General features: G+C 43.4%; 2 protein-coding genes across 2 annotated transcripts; both read left to right on the forward strand.

The window, feature by feature from the left end:
• Positions 1-8,745: 8,745 nt before the first annotated feature.
• LOC113478891 (zinc finger imprinted 3-like) lies at positions 8,746-11,895 on the forward strand (the record flags this gene model as incomplete). Its single annotated transcript, XM_026846422.1, has 3 exons — positions 8,746-8,859; positions 9,057-9,677; positions 10,535-11,895. Coding segments are annotated over exons 1-3 (2,025 nt in total), but the record flags the coding sequence as incomplete, so codon positions are not given.
• LOC113478096 (zinc finger protein 85-like) lies at positions 11,875-13,793 on the forward strand. Its single transcript, XM_026844928.1, has one exon. It carries the CDS (start codon positions 11,905-11,907, stop codon positions 13,150-13,152), a length of 1,248 nt encoding a protein of 415 aa, XP_026700729.1. The 5' UTR covers positions 11,875-11,904; the 3' UTR covers positions 13,153-13,793.
• Positions 13,794-16,778: the final 2,985 nt, after the last annotated feature.

Raw genomic sequence — 16,778 nt, forward strand, 5'->3', positions numbered from 1 at the left:
GACAGAAAGCTGTAGGTTGCTGGGTTGTTTTTTTGTCAAAGTACATTTTTAAAGACGAGTGCATTTTCCTGTTTCTGTCACCACTGTCTAGGAAATCAAAGGACCATTCATTGACCAAGACACACACATGCATGGATAATAGTAACTGAAGCTCACAAATAAAGATCTTCAGCTATTAATAATTAGTGCCAACTCCTCCTCCAGTTAACGATGGATCTGAAGATGCTCTCTTTCCCTCAGATTTGTCACAGAGTTAGAAGGCAGAGATGCAGGAATCACGGAGATTCCTTACAAGATACTTTCCACCACTCTTGTTATTTTTCCTGCTGGAGTGAATTTGCAGGACATAGTTTTGTGCAATCACTGTTCCCCAGACTCCCTTGCCATAGGCCAGATTTATTCTTCGGCCGCTGCGTGATGACTTTACTCGCTGGATGGCAGCATCAGGGAGCACTAGGCTGAGAGTTTTAGTTTGTTATTTTAAGAAAAAGAAGGGAAATACTCACTTTCAAGGAAAAAGCCTTGTCATTTATAGCTTTGTAATATTTGTGCAGAGTTTTGCAGGTGGTGGTTTGTTGTTTTTTTTGTTTGTTGTTTGGGTTTTTTTTTTTGTGGGGGAGATATTTTTCAAGTAAGACTGTTTAAAAGTTTATGCTTTAAAAAAGAATGGAAGCAGATACTAATCTGCTTCCAGTGGGAATACATGGACAACGAAAACATTGCAAGTTAAGTTTGTTTCCTCATTTACTGCATTTCCTCAGATGCAGACCCAGGTTACACCAGCTGTCTTGAGTTGTGACATCCCTTTCAGCTGTTAATCCCTGAGCTTTTAAAATGCAAATTTGGAACTAGTTCAGGAAAAAAAAAAAAAAAAAAAAAAAAAAGACTCAGCAAATGACAGAGACACAAATCACTACAAGGAATCAGTGTATACATCACTGAGAATTCAGATAATGACTCACAGCCAAAAAAGAAATCCTATTCACAGTGGGTTTCTTCCAGTTTAGCCTCTTTAAAACAGCTGGGTTTTGTGTATTTTGGAAGTCAGCTATGGAATGGGAAAAACAAATGTGTGGGCTTTTGTCTTTCCATTACCTCTGATAAATACAACTGAGGTTTTGTACTTTCCCCCCTTATTTTATACTTGAAATTCAGATCTTATCTGCTACCCCTTTCCACAAGGATACTCTGGACCAGGTGAACAGGGACGGGATTATTTGTGATCTTCCATGTATTTTCAGGTCGTTTCATCGGAGAGCCTTTCTCGGCAGAGACGTCTTGTAGGGCCGCAGAGACCTCTTGTGGAAGAGATTCAGATGGTTCTGGCAGGAGATTTTTTGTGTTACTTTTTTTTTTTTTTTTTTTTTTTTTTTTAATGATGTCCTATGGATTGCTGTGGCTGCAAAAGGTCTAAGGAAGGCATCCTACTCACCCCAGCATCTGCTTCACCCAGCCTGGATTATCAAGTCATCTAACTCTGTAGGAGATTCCCGAATTCCCTGAGAGCTGAAACATAGAAGCCAATATTCCTCTCATCTTTGCCTAATTTAATACTCCCACTCAGGAGGGTTTTGACAATGCTCCTGCCTAGAGGTTTTACCACTTCTCTTTGGAAATATAACTATGCCATCTGAATTTCACAAAATTGAACCAATGTTTCTACCTACAACGGCAGGAGAAAGATGGGTATTTCAGTTACTCGTTCCAACAGCCCTGGAGTTTCATGTTACCTTCTGTTCAAAAGGGGGCTGCAATCCTGCCTGTAGGAAAAGCTACCTAAAAAAAAGGAAAAAAAAGAGCTACTAAAAATAAAAGGTTTCTAGAACCTCATGAAGTTCAACAAGTCCAAGTGTAAGGGGTCAGGGCAATCCCCAGTATCAAAACAGACTGAACAGACGGGGGGATGAAGGGATTGAGAGCAGCCCTGCCAAGAAAAGACTTGGGGGTACTGGTGGGTGAAAAGCTGGACATGAGCCAGCACTGTGCGCTTGCAGCCCAGAAAGCCAACCATATCCAAGGCTGCATCAAGAGAATGTGGCCAGCAGGTCGAGGGAGGGGATTCTGTCCCTCTACTCTGCTCTTATGAGACCCCCCCCCCCTGCAGTGCTGGGTCCAGCTCTGGGGGCACCAACATCAGAAGGACATGGACCTGCTCTAGTGGGTCCAGAGGAGGCCACAAAGATGATCGGGGGCTGGAGCACCCCCCTTTGAGGGCAGGCTGAGAGATTTGGAGGTGTTCAGCCTAGAGGAGTCTCCAGGGAAACCTTATAGTGTCCTTCCAGTACTTAAAGGGGGCTTATAAGAAAGATGGGGACAGACTTTTTATCAGGGCCTGTTGCAACAGGACAAGGGGTAATGGTTTTAAACTAAAAGAGGGTAGATTCAAATTAGCTATACGGAAGAAATTTTTTACAGTGAGGGTGGTGAAACACTGGAACAAGTTGCCCAGAGAGGCTGTAGGTGCCCCATCCCTGGAAACATTCAAGGCCAGGTTGGACGGGGCTCTGAGCAACCTGATCTGGGTGAAGATGTCCCTGCTTATTGCAGGGGGGGTTGGACTAGATGGTCTTTAGAGGTCCCTTCCAAGCCAAACCATTCTATGATTCTATGAATGAAGGCTATCAACATACCTTTATATAAAGGAAAATCACTCCGCCTAGTATGCATCTGGGTCGGATTCACCGAAGGCAGAAAGGTACAGTAGACAAACTTAGAAGTAGGTGCATATTTAGCTTTGGAAGGTACTGCCTTTCTCTACCCTCTTTTAGCTTTCCAGCTATAACGTTTCTGTGAATATAAAACAAATATTTGCAAACAATGACTGGCTGTGTGCTAAAGTTAGCAGGGATGTAGTTGAATTTTAACTGGATAGAGAGGATTACAGCTTGTCCTTGCCTTTATCTAATATCCATGCATGTTTTGATCAGACCTAATCAAACGTTGCTGCATGTTATACGTGTTACACTTTTACTTTATGGGATAGATTTTTCTTCTTAGTAGCTAGAATAGTGCTGTGCTTTGAATTCAGTGTGGGATTTGGTATGAGAAGAATGCCGATAATGGACTGATGTTTTCTGTTGTTGCTAAGAGATCAAGGGTTCTCCAACTCCCCATGTCCTGCCCATGCGCAGGAAACTGGGAGGGAGAACAGCCAGAGCACTGGACCCAAACTGGCCAATGAAATATTCTGTATCATGCAACATCATGCTCAGTATTTAAAGGACAATTGGATGGGAAGGGGGATGTTCTCTCTCACATCTGGGATTGTGGTTTCAGGATTTTGGGTTTTTTTGGGGATCACGAGCCAGGAACAGGCTGCGTATCATTTGGCAGGTGGTGAGCAATCACATCGTGCATTATCCATTTGTACTTCTATGATTGTTATTGCTTTATTTTATTTCAGTTATTAAACTGTTTTTATCTCAACCTAAGAGTCTCCCTTTATCCCCCCATGCCCCATGAAGGAGAGCAAGCAGCTGTGTGGTGCTTGGCTGTGGGCCAGCCTCAGACCATGACACTTTAATTCAACCCAAAGCAGTACTGAAGTGACCTACATACACAACACCTGCCCGTTGATAAAAAACAAAAAAAGAACAAAAAAACCTAGGTGCACCTGCATGTATGTCAGGAAGCGAGGCACTGAAGTTAAGCCCTGTGATTAGGTCTTTACATGTTTTTTTTATGGGGGGGAAAGGAAAAAGATAGGAAACAGGGGAAATACCTCTCATCGGAATGTTTAAATGTGCCTGTCACAACCTGGAGTGGAAGTCCAGAGAATCTCAATGGTTCTGTGATCCCCTCAGGTTAAATGAAGGTGAAATGACACCAAACAACCGGTTAAAATGTTTTACTTGCCATAGAGAACAATTTAAACTTGGAAAAGGATAATAAGCAATGTGGTCTCTTATAAATCTATGAGAATGAAAAGAAAGGTAATGAAAGAAAAAGAAAGGAGTCAAAGAAATCTGGATCCAGCCTTGTCTCAGGTCCAGTAATCCTGGGTGGTAGGCGCACACACAGCAAAGTTTCTGTTGCCCTTTGAAGTTTACCTTATTAGCTGATTAGCATACTGGACGAGGAGGGGAAGGTATCCCACAAATTCATTTTCCTGAGAGAGGAGGAAAAAGGTGAAGCATGGGCTCTAGCTGAGTTGGTGGTCCTTGCCCAGCTTTGTTTTTTCCTCTGTTCCCAGTGACCTTATCAGTCATCCCAAATATCCCCCTCTTACCAGTTGTTACCATTTCAGTGGCTAAGGTTGATTAGCAAGTCATTAGGCAAGGCAAGCATGGTGTCTGGCTTGCACAACAGAGTCACAAATAGCTACACCATGAAGTCAGTCATTCTTTGAGGCTTATCTAAGGAGTTTGTCAATGCAACTGCAAGGGAGTGGGGGGTGCACTCCCTCTTCCTTGTGTGACATTCCTTAGACTAACACAAAGGCTGCAGCTTGTCCCTGAGTTCTGTGTTGATGAATGTTTGAGGCATTTCTTCCTTCAGTTCCCTACAGTGCCACCTGCTTCTGGAAGCACCATTAATGAGTACAGAGCCTGTAAAATGAGAACTGGAAATCCTCTAGAAGCATAGGACCCAGGATTACAACCTGGGGGTGGTGATAAAATACTGCCAGGGTGCGGCGCAGGCTGGCTGCTCGCTCAGGATCAGGGCTTTGGGGGCAGAGGGGATCCCTGGGCTGGCAGGACAAGGACCTTGCCAGACAGAGTCTGTCCCTCTGCCGCTGGTGAGGGAGTAGGGCAGGCTCGGGGGCAGCTGACTGGACCAACAAAAAGGTCAGATCAGCAGACAAATGGTGATGGGGTGGGTCCAAGGTCAGGTTGGGAACACAAGTCAGCGGGTCGTGGTCAGGATCAGGCCCCATGAGAGCAGCCAGGGTCAGGCATAGCCCAGCGATGGATAGGCAAGGCTGTGGTGCTAAGGCAGGCCTGAGGCCAGGCTGGGCACCGAGCCCACAGGTCGGGGTCAGGGTCCATATTAGCGGGTCCACGGGCCAGCACAGTCAGCGCTGCGACACTACAGGGCTGTAGCGCGGGCAGGAGGCAAACACAGAACTTGTTAGTATAATCCACATCTTAAGAGTCTAATCGTTATTAGTTGAGAACTAATTTTACAGAAAAAAGAAATAATAATCAGTTTAAACTGGTTTACACACACTTAGCTTCCCCCATTTTCCTGGTGGTGTGCTCACCCCTCCCCTGCTCCTCCTAAGGCAGGTCATTTCATTCTGAGGTTGTGGGGGTGTTACAGCAAATTGTCCTTCACCTAGAGTAAAGCTCCCTGCATGAACAAATTTCTATTAGTTAAGATCTCCTTTGGGAATATTTAACTTTCCTGGAGACTTTATACTAAATTTTTCAGAAATTGTAATGTAAGCACTTAATCGAGCCATTAAATAAAAATCAGGACTGGGAACCTGAACCAGATTCAAAGCCCTGTCTGCTTTGAAATTCAAGTTAGCATGGGCACGTGCATGACAATTTTCCAGCATAACCATTTCATTTGCAACTTGCAGCCACTCTAGATGCAGGGAGCCATGGTACCACAAATACAGGGGAAGAAGCAACAAGCTATGGCATATGATCTGATGCCCTCACTAACACTGAAAACAGTTCACTTGGGGTGAAAGAGTGCGGGGTGCCAATATGGACCTTAGAAGCCTGGTCTTGTTATCACAGGAGACAGACCAGTTACACTTCAGACAAAAAAGGGACTCTTGAAGTATGCTGGGTCAGGAAATGTACCAAATAGGCATGTTTCCAGTCTATGGGCCACAAGGTGGTTATTCCCTTAATGAACTGGGGAGTTACCATGTATTAAGGACGTATTCTGTCACTCACAACCATGCCATGAATATCTAGTCCCACAAGAAGAAGAAACCAGCAACATCAACATCATATTCTTCCCAATGAAGGACCTGAGGATGACAATTCTGGTGTTATCCTCCTCACAGTCATGACCTTCTGACCTTAATACCCTGAGAAACAATGGAAGGGTTGAACATGACATCAAGAAAGAGTGATAGAAATTAAGTTCATGTTTTACAGTTTCAGTTGCATTACAGTTACTGAGATTTCTTCTCCACAGAAGTATTATAAGGGCAATATTCTAATTTCTTTTTTTCCTAATGATTAGATTTAGACTAACAATGATTCTTGAATTAGACTGTTAAGATACCAACTGCGCTAACAATAAATTCTTGGCTTGATATATACATATAAGGTGTGCTGGCTTTTTGTTCATAAACAAGACTTTGAGCACACCAGCTATTGCAATGATCCATACTATATGTACGTATATAAACATATATAGCATGCACATATATACATATGTATGTAAACCCATTACATTAGCAGAATCCCACGGTGATCAGGCAGTGAGAAGGAACAGGATGAGCCACCTGTACTATCCATATTTGTGTGAATGCTTTGTGTTTTCTGTCTGAGCTTATCTGTGTGGCTGATCATGCATGTGTATGTATATTTAGATATTGTATATGTATATATATTTGTGTACTGGGTGCGTGAATGTGTGAGTGTCTTTTGGGAGTATGTGCTCAGCCATGCTACTGGCGGGATCAAGAAACTTGGGGCTGCAGCACATTTCTCTCAGGCCTTGCATGAGGGTTCACTGCATCCTTACCTTGTTATAAGGGACTGCAAGTTTTGGTAGCTCCCAAGAGCTCATCAGACCAGTCGAGAACAATCTCTTCCAGGCAAGTACAACCAGTGTTACTCTCATTACTGGTTTAGTTCTTTCAATTTGCCTTCTTTGCTGTCTTTTCTCGCAACAGCCCCAGAGCACAAATAGTCAAGCAATAAACAAAATAGGAATGCTATCTCCTCTCACTCTGTAAGATGGCCATCAGCACCTGTGCTGGCTCTGGCTGGGGTGATGTTAACTTTCCTCACAGCAGCTTGCCTGGTGCTGTGTTTTAGATTTGTAACTAAACAGTGTTAGTAACTCACAAGACAGTCATTTGGTACAGAGAGACCCTGTCCATCATTTGGATCAGACTCCTCTGGGGAGTTTGGGTCAGCTGTCCCAGCTGTGTCCCCTCCCAACCTCCTGCCCACCTCCAGTCTACTCCATAGGGAGAAAAGGTGAGAAACATGAAGGCCTTGATGTCATGCAAACACTGCTCAGACAAAATACTGGTGCATTATCAATGGTCCTTTGGGCACAAATACAACAATATTTCCTCAGCCCTGCTCTGTAACAGCCTTCCCCCTGCCCTGCATGCTCTCAGACCTCCCCCTCCCCTCCTGAGCATCACGCCCGAAGGTAACATGGTTTCTGTGGCTAGATCACAAGCATCTCTTATTTCTGTGTGATAAAGGAACAGCTGGAGGAATGGAGAGCTGCGAGCCCCCCACTGCCTGGTTTATGGGTGACCTTATCTTTTTGTTTTGTTACAGAGTCACAGAATCATCTAGGTTGGAAAAGACCTTGAAGATCCTCCAGCCCAACCACTGACTTCACACCGACTGTTCTCAACTCTACCAGATCTCTCCGCGCTGGGTCAGCCTGACTCTTAAACACCTCCAGGGATGGGGACTCCCCCCCCGCCCTGGGCAGCCCATTCCAACACCCAACAGCCCCTTCTGGAAAGAAATGCTTCCTAATAGCCAGTCTAAACCTTTCCTGGTGCAACTTGAGGCAATTTCTGCTTGTCCTAGTGCTTGTACCTTGGTTCAAGAGACTCCTGCCCCCCTCTCTGCACCATCCTGTGGCAACTGAGACATGGACTCTCTGTGAAGTGCAGAAGGAAAGAGAAAATATACTGTTACAATGGTACATACTTATGCTCTTGCATGCTGTCGGTAAAGTTCTGACTTCATAGTTAACAAATCAGCAATTAGACAGCTATCAACCTTTTCTCCTATCAGCATAAGGCCACTCTAACACACGCTGTGCAGACCAATCACCTTCTTGTTCACGCGCTGCTCACACAGCAGTAACTTCTCACAGTGCAGTACTTTCCCACAGCTCAGTGTTGCTGCTGTCAATTGTTTTTCCCTGCCACCTTGGCACATCTCAGCAGTTTCTTATTTTTCCTCCAAGGCCTGTTTTTTATCAAAGCCTAGCTGTTTCCCTGAGGCTGTGCAAGGCTGACAGGCCGATGCCTCCCGCACCCTCCTGGCAGGGAGTTGCAGAGGGCCAGGAGGTCTCCCCTCAGCCTCCTCTTCTCCAGACTGAACCCCCCCAGTTCCCTCAGCCGCTCCCCAGCAGATCTGTGCTCCAGACCCTGCACCAGCTCCGTTGCCCTTCTCTGGACACGCTCCAGCGTCATCCTCCCGTATCCACGTACAAAACGGGAACAGATTTTGCAGAGCTTCCGAAAGCCCCTCCCTGCCCAGTGTAATCACCTGAGGTTTAAACCCCTTAAAAAAGACCGCGCTGACACCCAACTAGCCCAGCGCGATCAGGCAGACCCATGCCACGCCCCCTCCCAGGGCACGCCCCCTACCAATTTCTCCAATCAGTAGGCGGCATACGTACTTTAACCCTCCCCCTGCCTCTCCCTCCAATCAAGAGGCAGCAGACGTGCGTGTAACGCCCTCGGTAACACTCTGTCCAATCAGAAGTCGGCAGACATGCGTTAGAATGCCTCTGTGACGCTCTGGCCAATCAGAAGGCGGAAGACCATTTTTAGCCCCTCCTCCCTGGGAAACGGCGCGTCAGTAGGCGCCATTCCCTGTTCCTGTGCGCATGCGCGGTGCCTCTGCAGCTGTGAGCTGGGGCCGGACTCGAGCGAGGAGGCAGCGGGGTGCGGGCAGGGCCGCCCCGAACCGAACCGGGAGATGTCGGTGGAGCACGACAACTCGGAGCCGATGGACGATAACGGTGAGCGTCCGTTTCCCTCGTAGGGACCCAGCGGTGCTACGGCCGGGCGGGGGCTGAGAGACGCGAGGGCCATGAGAACCGGGGGGTGTTGCTGTGTATCTGGCGTGCTCATGCGCATTGGCACAGCGGGGCTCGGTGTCCGCGGTTGCTTTAGGTTTTTTGGAAATAGTATGACTGGTGTCTTTTTCTGTCGTTAGAGTCGGATGTCTTTGAAGTTACTCTCCCAATCACTATCTTGGTGGTGAGCGATGACGATTTTTTGGAAGATGACGCGGAGGAGCAGGCAGCGCCGGCTCCCGAGTTAGAGGAGGATGAGCAGGAGGTGAACTTAAACAGTGATATCTTCCTAGAAAGTAATGTGACACCTTCAAATGATAGTAGCGGTTTCCGCATTTTGGAAGAAAACAAGACTGGTCCAAATACGGATGATTGTATTAAATACTCTGAAGAAAAATGTGTTGCTGAGAGTGTGTGTAACAGATCAGAATCATCTTTAAGTGACTGGTGTGATGCAGGCAAGGATAACTGTAGTCAAAAACATGTGTTGCTTACACCATCTTGCAAAACAGAGCTTATAGACGTAAATGAAACCAGTGACAGAGAAGAATATGATGGTGCCTTTCAGAAGATTCTTCCTCTCCTCTCCTCTACTGACAGTGAGGGTAGAGAGGATGCCATCAAGACAAGCAGAGAGTTGACACTGGCAGTGACATCCAGCCATAAAGAGGAACTTGCCAGTGTTGCTGGTGTTCTTTCTGATGTCAGTCAAGAGGAACAACCAGAGGTCCATAAGGAGATGGAGACAGTGGAAGCGAAAGGTAACTTGTTAATAAAACTAGAGCAAGAGTTTGAGAAATCTGGTAAATGATCTTTTTGAAATACTTAGAAAAGTGTATGGGAAGAATGCCAAGCCTGTTTATTTTAGAGTAAGCACTTCAAAGTAGTTTAATATCATATGCAGTGGAAGGAGAATATTGGCTAGAGTATGCTTAGTTTTTTCACAAACTCCTGTGAAAAATAGGGAAGCTGCAATAAATTTGAACTTTTTCTGCTACAGCTTGTAAAAGGGTAGCCTTTCATTAAGGAGAAAGATCTGAAAATAAAAAATTAGGTTAAAGGGTTTTTATAGGGAGGGAAAACCAGCAGGCAGTACCTCATCAATATAAGCAGAGACTGGGAGGGGCATAGTTTAGGTTTAAACCAGCATTCCTTGGAGCAGATGTAAGTCCTTCGGGAAGAAAGGTGTTGAGAAGTACTAAGAATACTTTCCTGTCTAAGAAGACATCAGAAAGAACATTGTACTTGTGAGAATGGAGCCCTAGCAAAGTTTGGTGACAGTACTTCTGTAGGAATTCTGGCATAAAGCTGTTACATAAAAAGCTATAGAGGATGCAGTGTTTTCTTGTGAAATTCAGAGCTTTGAGTCAAAAGAGGATATGGAAAGAAGGAGGCTTCTAACTAGGATTTCTTCTCTTAAAACATTATTAAAAGGTTGCAGGGGAAAACATGGAGAGAGACATTAGGAAAGAAGTGGTGATAGAAAAATACTAAGGAAGCAAAAAAGCGTGAAGAACAAGTAAGTTGTTAGACAGGTTTGGGGTTATTACTACCAGTGAATCATGAACATTGGGGATTATATGAAATGTCATGCATGTGACCTTTTATCTCCCTGTAGATGCTGATTCCTCAAAGAATGAAGAAAATGAAGCTAATAGCAGAAAAAGAAAGGCAGTCAATTTTGAAAATGAAACTCTGAGTTCTCTTTTCGAACATGACTTGAAAGAACAACCGACACCTACCTGTAATAGTTCTGATCTGTCTTTTAATGGACGTTGTTCTGCTTCAGAAGAATTGCTAAAAGATGTAGGGAAACTGGAGATGAATGCTTCCTCTCCATCTAAATCAAATACTACTGAAGAGAATATTTATGAGCCATTAACACCATTTCCTAAGAAAAGATATCAGCAACAAGAATTTGTTTCTTCTCATGCAAGCCCAAAAGAATTCCAAAGCCAGCAAGAAGGTTTACCATGGCTAAGTAATAATGTGACCATCAAACCTCTTCCTAAAGCATCTTGTTCTATAAATAAGCATGAAAGATGGAATTTCAAGTGCAAGTTTTGTAGTTCTGTATATAAATACAACGCACAGCTAAAGAAACATGTTTATTCAGCTCATAAAGATAAGAAAATACATAAATGCTGCTTTTGTAGAAGAACTTTTTTCTTTTCTGTCAACCTTAAGAATCACCTTAAATTTCATGAGAAGATGGCGAGGTTGCACAAGGCAAGAAAAAATAGAATAAATGCGAGAAAGGTCAGGCAGAGGAGATCCGAAGAAAGAAAATCTGAGACCAAGAAAAGACAAAATAAATATGACAGATATTTCATCAAAATTGAAAGGGACTTTAAACCTCTGGGTGTGCCAGTTAGTTTTTCCTGCAAAATTTGTTTATTTGCTTCATCAAATCCTAAGATTTTTATTCATCACATGAAGAGACATAAAGTAAGACCACCTTACCAGTGTCCTCAGTGTGACTACTCCTGCAATAGCTTATCCTATCTGTTAAATCACATGTACTGGCATGCTGGGTATAAACTGTACCAGTGCAGGTTTTGCACCTTTTTATCATTGTATTTTGCAAGCATGGTAAGGCACAGCTACATACACTCACAGGCTAAACCATATTCCTGTGAGTTCTGCCAGTCAGCATTCAGAAGCAGCACTGCGTTAGAGAGACACAGAAGATTACATGCAGGCAAAGAAACATGCTGTGGGCAGCAATGCAACGTCATAAGTGAAAGAAAGACAACTCAAAGACCTGTAAAGAATTATAAATGTCATGAGTGTAATGTAGTCTTTTTCACTAGAGGACAGCTCAGCTTTCATAAGAAATTTCATCAACAGTTTAAGGCTGCTGGTAATGGTTATATGAATCACAGCAATGAATGTCATAAAAGCAAAATATGTGAAGTTGGCAGGGATTCCGAGGACCACGTTTCTCTGCCTCTGGCTTCAGAGGTAAACTTTGAGCAGGCAGGTGATATGTGGGACGATAAAAATATGTGCTCTGGAAACAAATTCCTTGAAACCAGCCATGGAAGCAAGAGCTTCCCTCTTGTTGGGAATAGATCAGAAATTCCTCTGAATTCATACAAAATGGACACTTACAAAGAGGAACCTCTCTTCAACTGCAGGGTCTCTCATTCACAAGTTCGGGGTGATGATGCATATCATAAATTTGTGGAAAACACAAGGGATACGTGGCCTTCCAATTTGTCTACATACAAAACGTACAAATGCCAATACTGCAATTATGCTACTTCTGCTCACAGCAACTTCCAGCTGCACCTAAAAATACATAGAGATGAAAGACCGTTGGTGTGTAAAGAATGCAGTAAGCCATTTAATACGTCAAACCATTTGCAGAAACATAGCCTTATTCACATGGAGAATGGATACAAGTGTGGCCACTGCCTGGTTGCAGATAGCTGTTTGGAGAATCTTGGATTGCATCATGAAATGCATGTAGGCATGTGTCCAGGAAGAGATTTTGGTTCCTCAAAATATTCAGACAGCATTAGTTTCTTGCATGGTTCGGAAGTCTATAGAGCACAGCCACATGTCCAGAGGGGCACAGAAGGTGATTTGCTGGTGCAGAGTCGGCCACAATTCTATCAGTGTGTGGAGTGTGAGTACACTACACACATTTTAAGTAACCTTAAACTACATATAAGAACTCACACCGGTGAGAAACCTTACAGCTGCAGCGTTTGTCAGAAAAAATTTTGTACTTCCAGCCACCTGAAAAGACACCGAGTCACACATTTTAATATGCAGCATCTCAAGTGCAAGAACTGTGACTATTCAACAAACAAATGGCTGTCCTTGAAACAGCACCTGGCTTCGCACTCCTGTGTGGGAGGCTCATCTGCTGGCTGTTTCTCCGAACAAAAGCAGCTACCTGTCAAAACGTACAGGTGTGAAGAGTGTGGCTATTCCACAGCCCACAACAGCAACTTGAAGCCGCACCTGCGAATTCACACAGGGGAGAAGCCGTTCAAGTGCGGTCAGTGCCCTGCTGCTTTCCGCACATCCAGCCACCTGAAGCGCCACTTAGTGACTCATTCAAGGTTGCACTGCAAAAAGTGTAGATTTTCTACTGTAGACAAACGTGCTTTTCAAAAGCATGTAAAAACACACACGAAGTACAAGTGTGGAAGGTGTAATGCGATACTACTTACCAAAAAGCTTCTGGAAAAGCATAGGCAGCAACATAAGCATGGAAAATAAGCTTGGGAATTGCAAACTTGGTTCTGGAGAGGGGTTTTTTGTTTTTTTTCTGAATTTGTTTACTGCTTTACATTCCCCTGCTGTCTCCAGAACAATGACTGGTAATTGATGCATCCCACATTTTGGTTTAGAGATAGAAACTCAGGGCACTGAGAAGCTTCACTTCGAGCACAGGCCGTGCTAAAGAATGTCTTGGACTTTTTCACACCAGACTGACTACTTAATACTATGAGCTCAGTTATGGCCAATATTCACCAGTTTGAACTTATTTTCAAATAAACCACTTATTTTCTTATTAAAAATTAATTTAAAAAATCTCTTGTCTAACTGAAAGACTGTTTAAAGGGAGGAAAGGAAATGCACATTACATCACATAGTAATAACTTTTCATTTAAAATTCATAGATATGTTTGGATGCTTAATGCTACCTCTCGTCTGCTGAAAGTTGCATTACCTACTCCCAGGTTCTCTTGCAATACTTGCAAGAGGAAAAAAACCCAGTATCTTAGAATATTACAGAAACAAAAGATTTATGTCATAACTGGGTAATTGGGATATGAAAATGTTTTCTGTATTTGTGGATATATTTATTAGGTTTATTAGGCAGGTATCTTTCTGTACTTTTAATAAGTTTGAGTAGTCTTTAGCTTTCAACATTAGACATTTACGTAAAATTGATCTGATATGAAATGCCTTATCTTTTCTCAAATAGAAAACATTTCTTAAAATAGACAATATACTTTTCAAATAACTTAGGTTAATTTAGGTACTTGCTGATACATTGCAAATGCTGCTTAGTTACATAGAAAACCTTAGGATATCTCGCACTGTGGAATTCATTTTGTTAGAGTGTTTTACTGTGGATTTAAAATACCATGCATAAAGACCTCTTGTGCCAAATAGCCATTGTTACATGGTATAATGAAGACAGATGCTTCTTCCACTTTATATTAACGTCTAGACACATCTTTGCTTGTTTACAGAGTTCTAAATTGCTAGAAACTGTGTGGTATCACAGACCGCAGTGTGTTCCGTGGTAAGGATAACAGCGGTGTTACCCTCTTGAGTGAGGAGAGGAAACGGCAAAGGACTGGTGCTAACTGTCCCCTGATGTTACAATTCAGGCCATGAAACAGCCCAAGAAACACAGCTTAATTTAGAGAATGTAAATGTGACACTACCACTGGTTTTCAGTACTCTCAAATGTAGGCTTTTCTTTATAAATATCTTACAGAGGCTTTCTGGTAATGTAGAAGACAGGTTGGAAACAGCTGACCGGATAAGTGGTGGACTCTCCTGGCGATATTTAAAACCCATTGGACATGATCCTGAGTTCTGGGTGGCTCTGCTAGAGCAGGGGTTTGGACGAGGTGGTGTCTGGAACTACCACAGCCATTATATGATTCAGAACACCATTTTCAAAGAGCAGATTGAAACATGCATCTGTTCATGAGTATTTAAGGTCAGCTCAGCAAAGGTATTGAAGCGATCTAGTTCTTTGTAGTTGCAGTAAAATTGGGCAAGTAAACAACTGTGACTCTGAACCCTGGTGGGTACAGATGATTTTACTACAAGCTGGGCAGTCACAATTTGGTAATGAGCGATTCAGATCTCAGAATGGTTGAGCTGACTGCCAAATACAGTTATGGGATAGAAGAACATTGTCCTGACATGAATAATAGTAAGCATTTATGGGAAATACTAACATACAAATGTGGGGGAATTTTTACCCACAGTACTGTACAATCTGGTCACTTACTTGAAGAAAAATTTACAAGAACAAGTACAAAGAGGAAACAAAAATGGTGGAGAAAATTTTATATATCGGATGAGACTGGGAAAGCTAAATCCGATGGGGTAATTGTTTATCAATATGGTATACAGTGATGAAGAAGGGAGGCTAACAAGTAGGATATATTATTTGAAAAAAAAATTAAACATTTATAGATAGCATAAGTTTCTTTTAGTTGTAGGTAAGAACAATATAAGACATTTTGAGTTTGTAAACGTAACTGCTCTGGGAGTTTGTCTGTAATAAAAATAAACAAAAGTTTTTCATGACTCGTGAGGTTCCCTTCTGTTATTTATGTAGTGCACTGCACTTTTGGGGATTGGAAGTGGTTCTCAGCCTGCCAAGTCAGAGAAGTTTAAATGTAAAGGCATACTTGTTTTAAAATAAACATGGGCTGTTCCTGATACTTGCCTTCTGTCACATCCTGCTCAAATGAGAGGGACAAGTACCACAGATTCACAAATTCCCAATTGGAGCGGACAACAAGACTCCAAGTCCAAGCATTTATTAACTACCCACAATGTACTAATTGAGCACACAATAATTGGCTAAGTATATAGCAAGCTGGGGCGAGCAATACAATATGCCTTGCATTTCTTAATGGGAAAAGAGGGAGATGGCGGGAATGGGGGGAATATGGATCACCGGTCTGGGTTCCTGCGCTGATCCTGCCTGCGAGGGTTCTAGGAGGCAGCCATCTTCTTTGCTTCACTGCTCTCTCCAGATGGCCAGAGGGCAGAGAGCCCTTTCTTCCCCCACCTTGATTTATAGCCACTTTCCTTGGGTCCGTGCCCTAGATCGACCCACATACCTATGTATCCCATGTCTGGGGAGGGGTAAGGTGTTTCATGGGATGTTGTAATTATCATGATCCCGTTAGCCCTTGTTAGCATCTTGAGGTGTGTTAACTTTAATATGCATTTTGTGGATAACGAAGCAAAGTTCATTCACCAGACACATGGCCCTTGAAATTTGCCCAGGTGCCCCAGAGCAGAGCCGTCCTGTCTCCACAGGGCTCCTTCTCCCAGCTACATCGGGCAGTGTTATTAGCGTCGGCCTCCACAGAACGCACCCTGGGACTCAAGAGTTTTGTCTTGCGAGTGTGTGAGGCATTTCTTCAATCAGCCTCAACTTTTGCTTTCCCGGGTTGTTTGTCTTAGTTTCTCACAGGCCTGGTTTCTCATCTCTCACACCTTTGTTAGCTAAGTGTAATATTTTTCATTCTTGCTGAATTTTAAAAAACAAAGCCTTTTTTTTCCCCTAAATCATATTACGAAGTTTTCTATTTCATCCAAAAATACTTGCTTCATTTTCTTTATGAACATGTCTTGAATTTGGGCAAAACAGTAAAACATAATAGGAAATCACACTAATGACAACTTGAACAAATGGGTATAACTATGCATCGACTAAATAAGTGAAAAGTTAAACACAGGGCGCAGTAAATGAAGACAGGTGAATCAGGCCATGCTGCAATGTGGTTAACCTGCAACCAGATTTACCTACAACAGGAGGAAGGAAATTATTTTTTTTTTTTCCATTTTATGTTCGATGCCATTACTTTAACTTCCATTTGGACTACAGCTTTTTTTCAAATTAACAAAACACACTGTAGACGGGACGTCGGTGAAATCTGTTTTCCTTCTGCAGTCCCGAGCCTTCCCCCTTTGACAGAATTTAATGAATATTGCGTTTATCCTTGAAGAGACGGCCCGGGCCCCCCCGCCGCGGGCACCTCCAGCGCCAAGCGCGGCCTGTCTGGCAGAGCCCGCGCCTCTTCCGTTTCCCGCGCTCGTCTGCGCATGCGCCAGCGGTGTCACCGCCCCTCCCCGGC

Source organism: Athene cunicularia (genome assembly GCF_003259725.1).
Source record: "Athene cunicularia isolate RWA chromosome 3 unlocalized genomic scaffold, athCun1 chr3_part1, whole genome shotgun sequence".
NCBI lineage: Eukaryota > Metazoa > Chordata > Aves > Strigiformes > Strigidae > Athene > Athene cunicularia.

What these genes read in the sequence shown, in the direction of transcription:
- LOC113478096 (XM_026844928.1), top strand. Translation starts at nt 11,905, where the DNA reads ATGTGGGACGATAAAAATATGTGCTCTGGAAACAAATTCCTTGAAACC.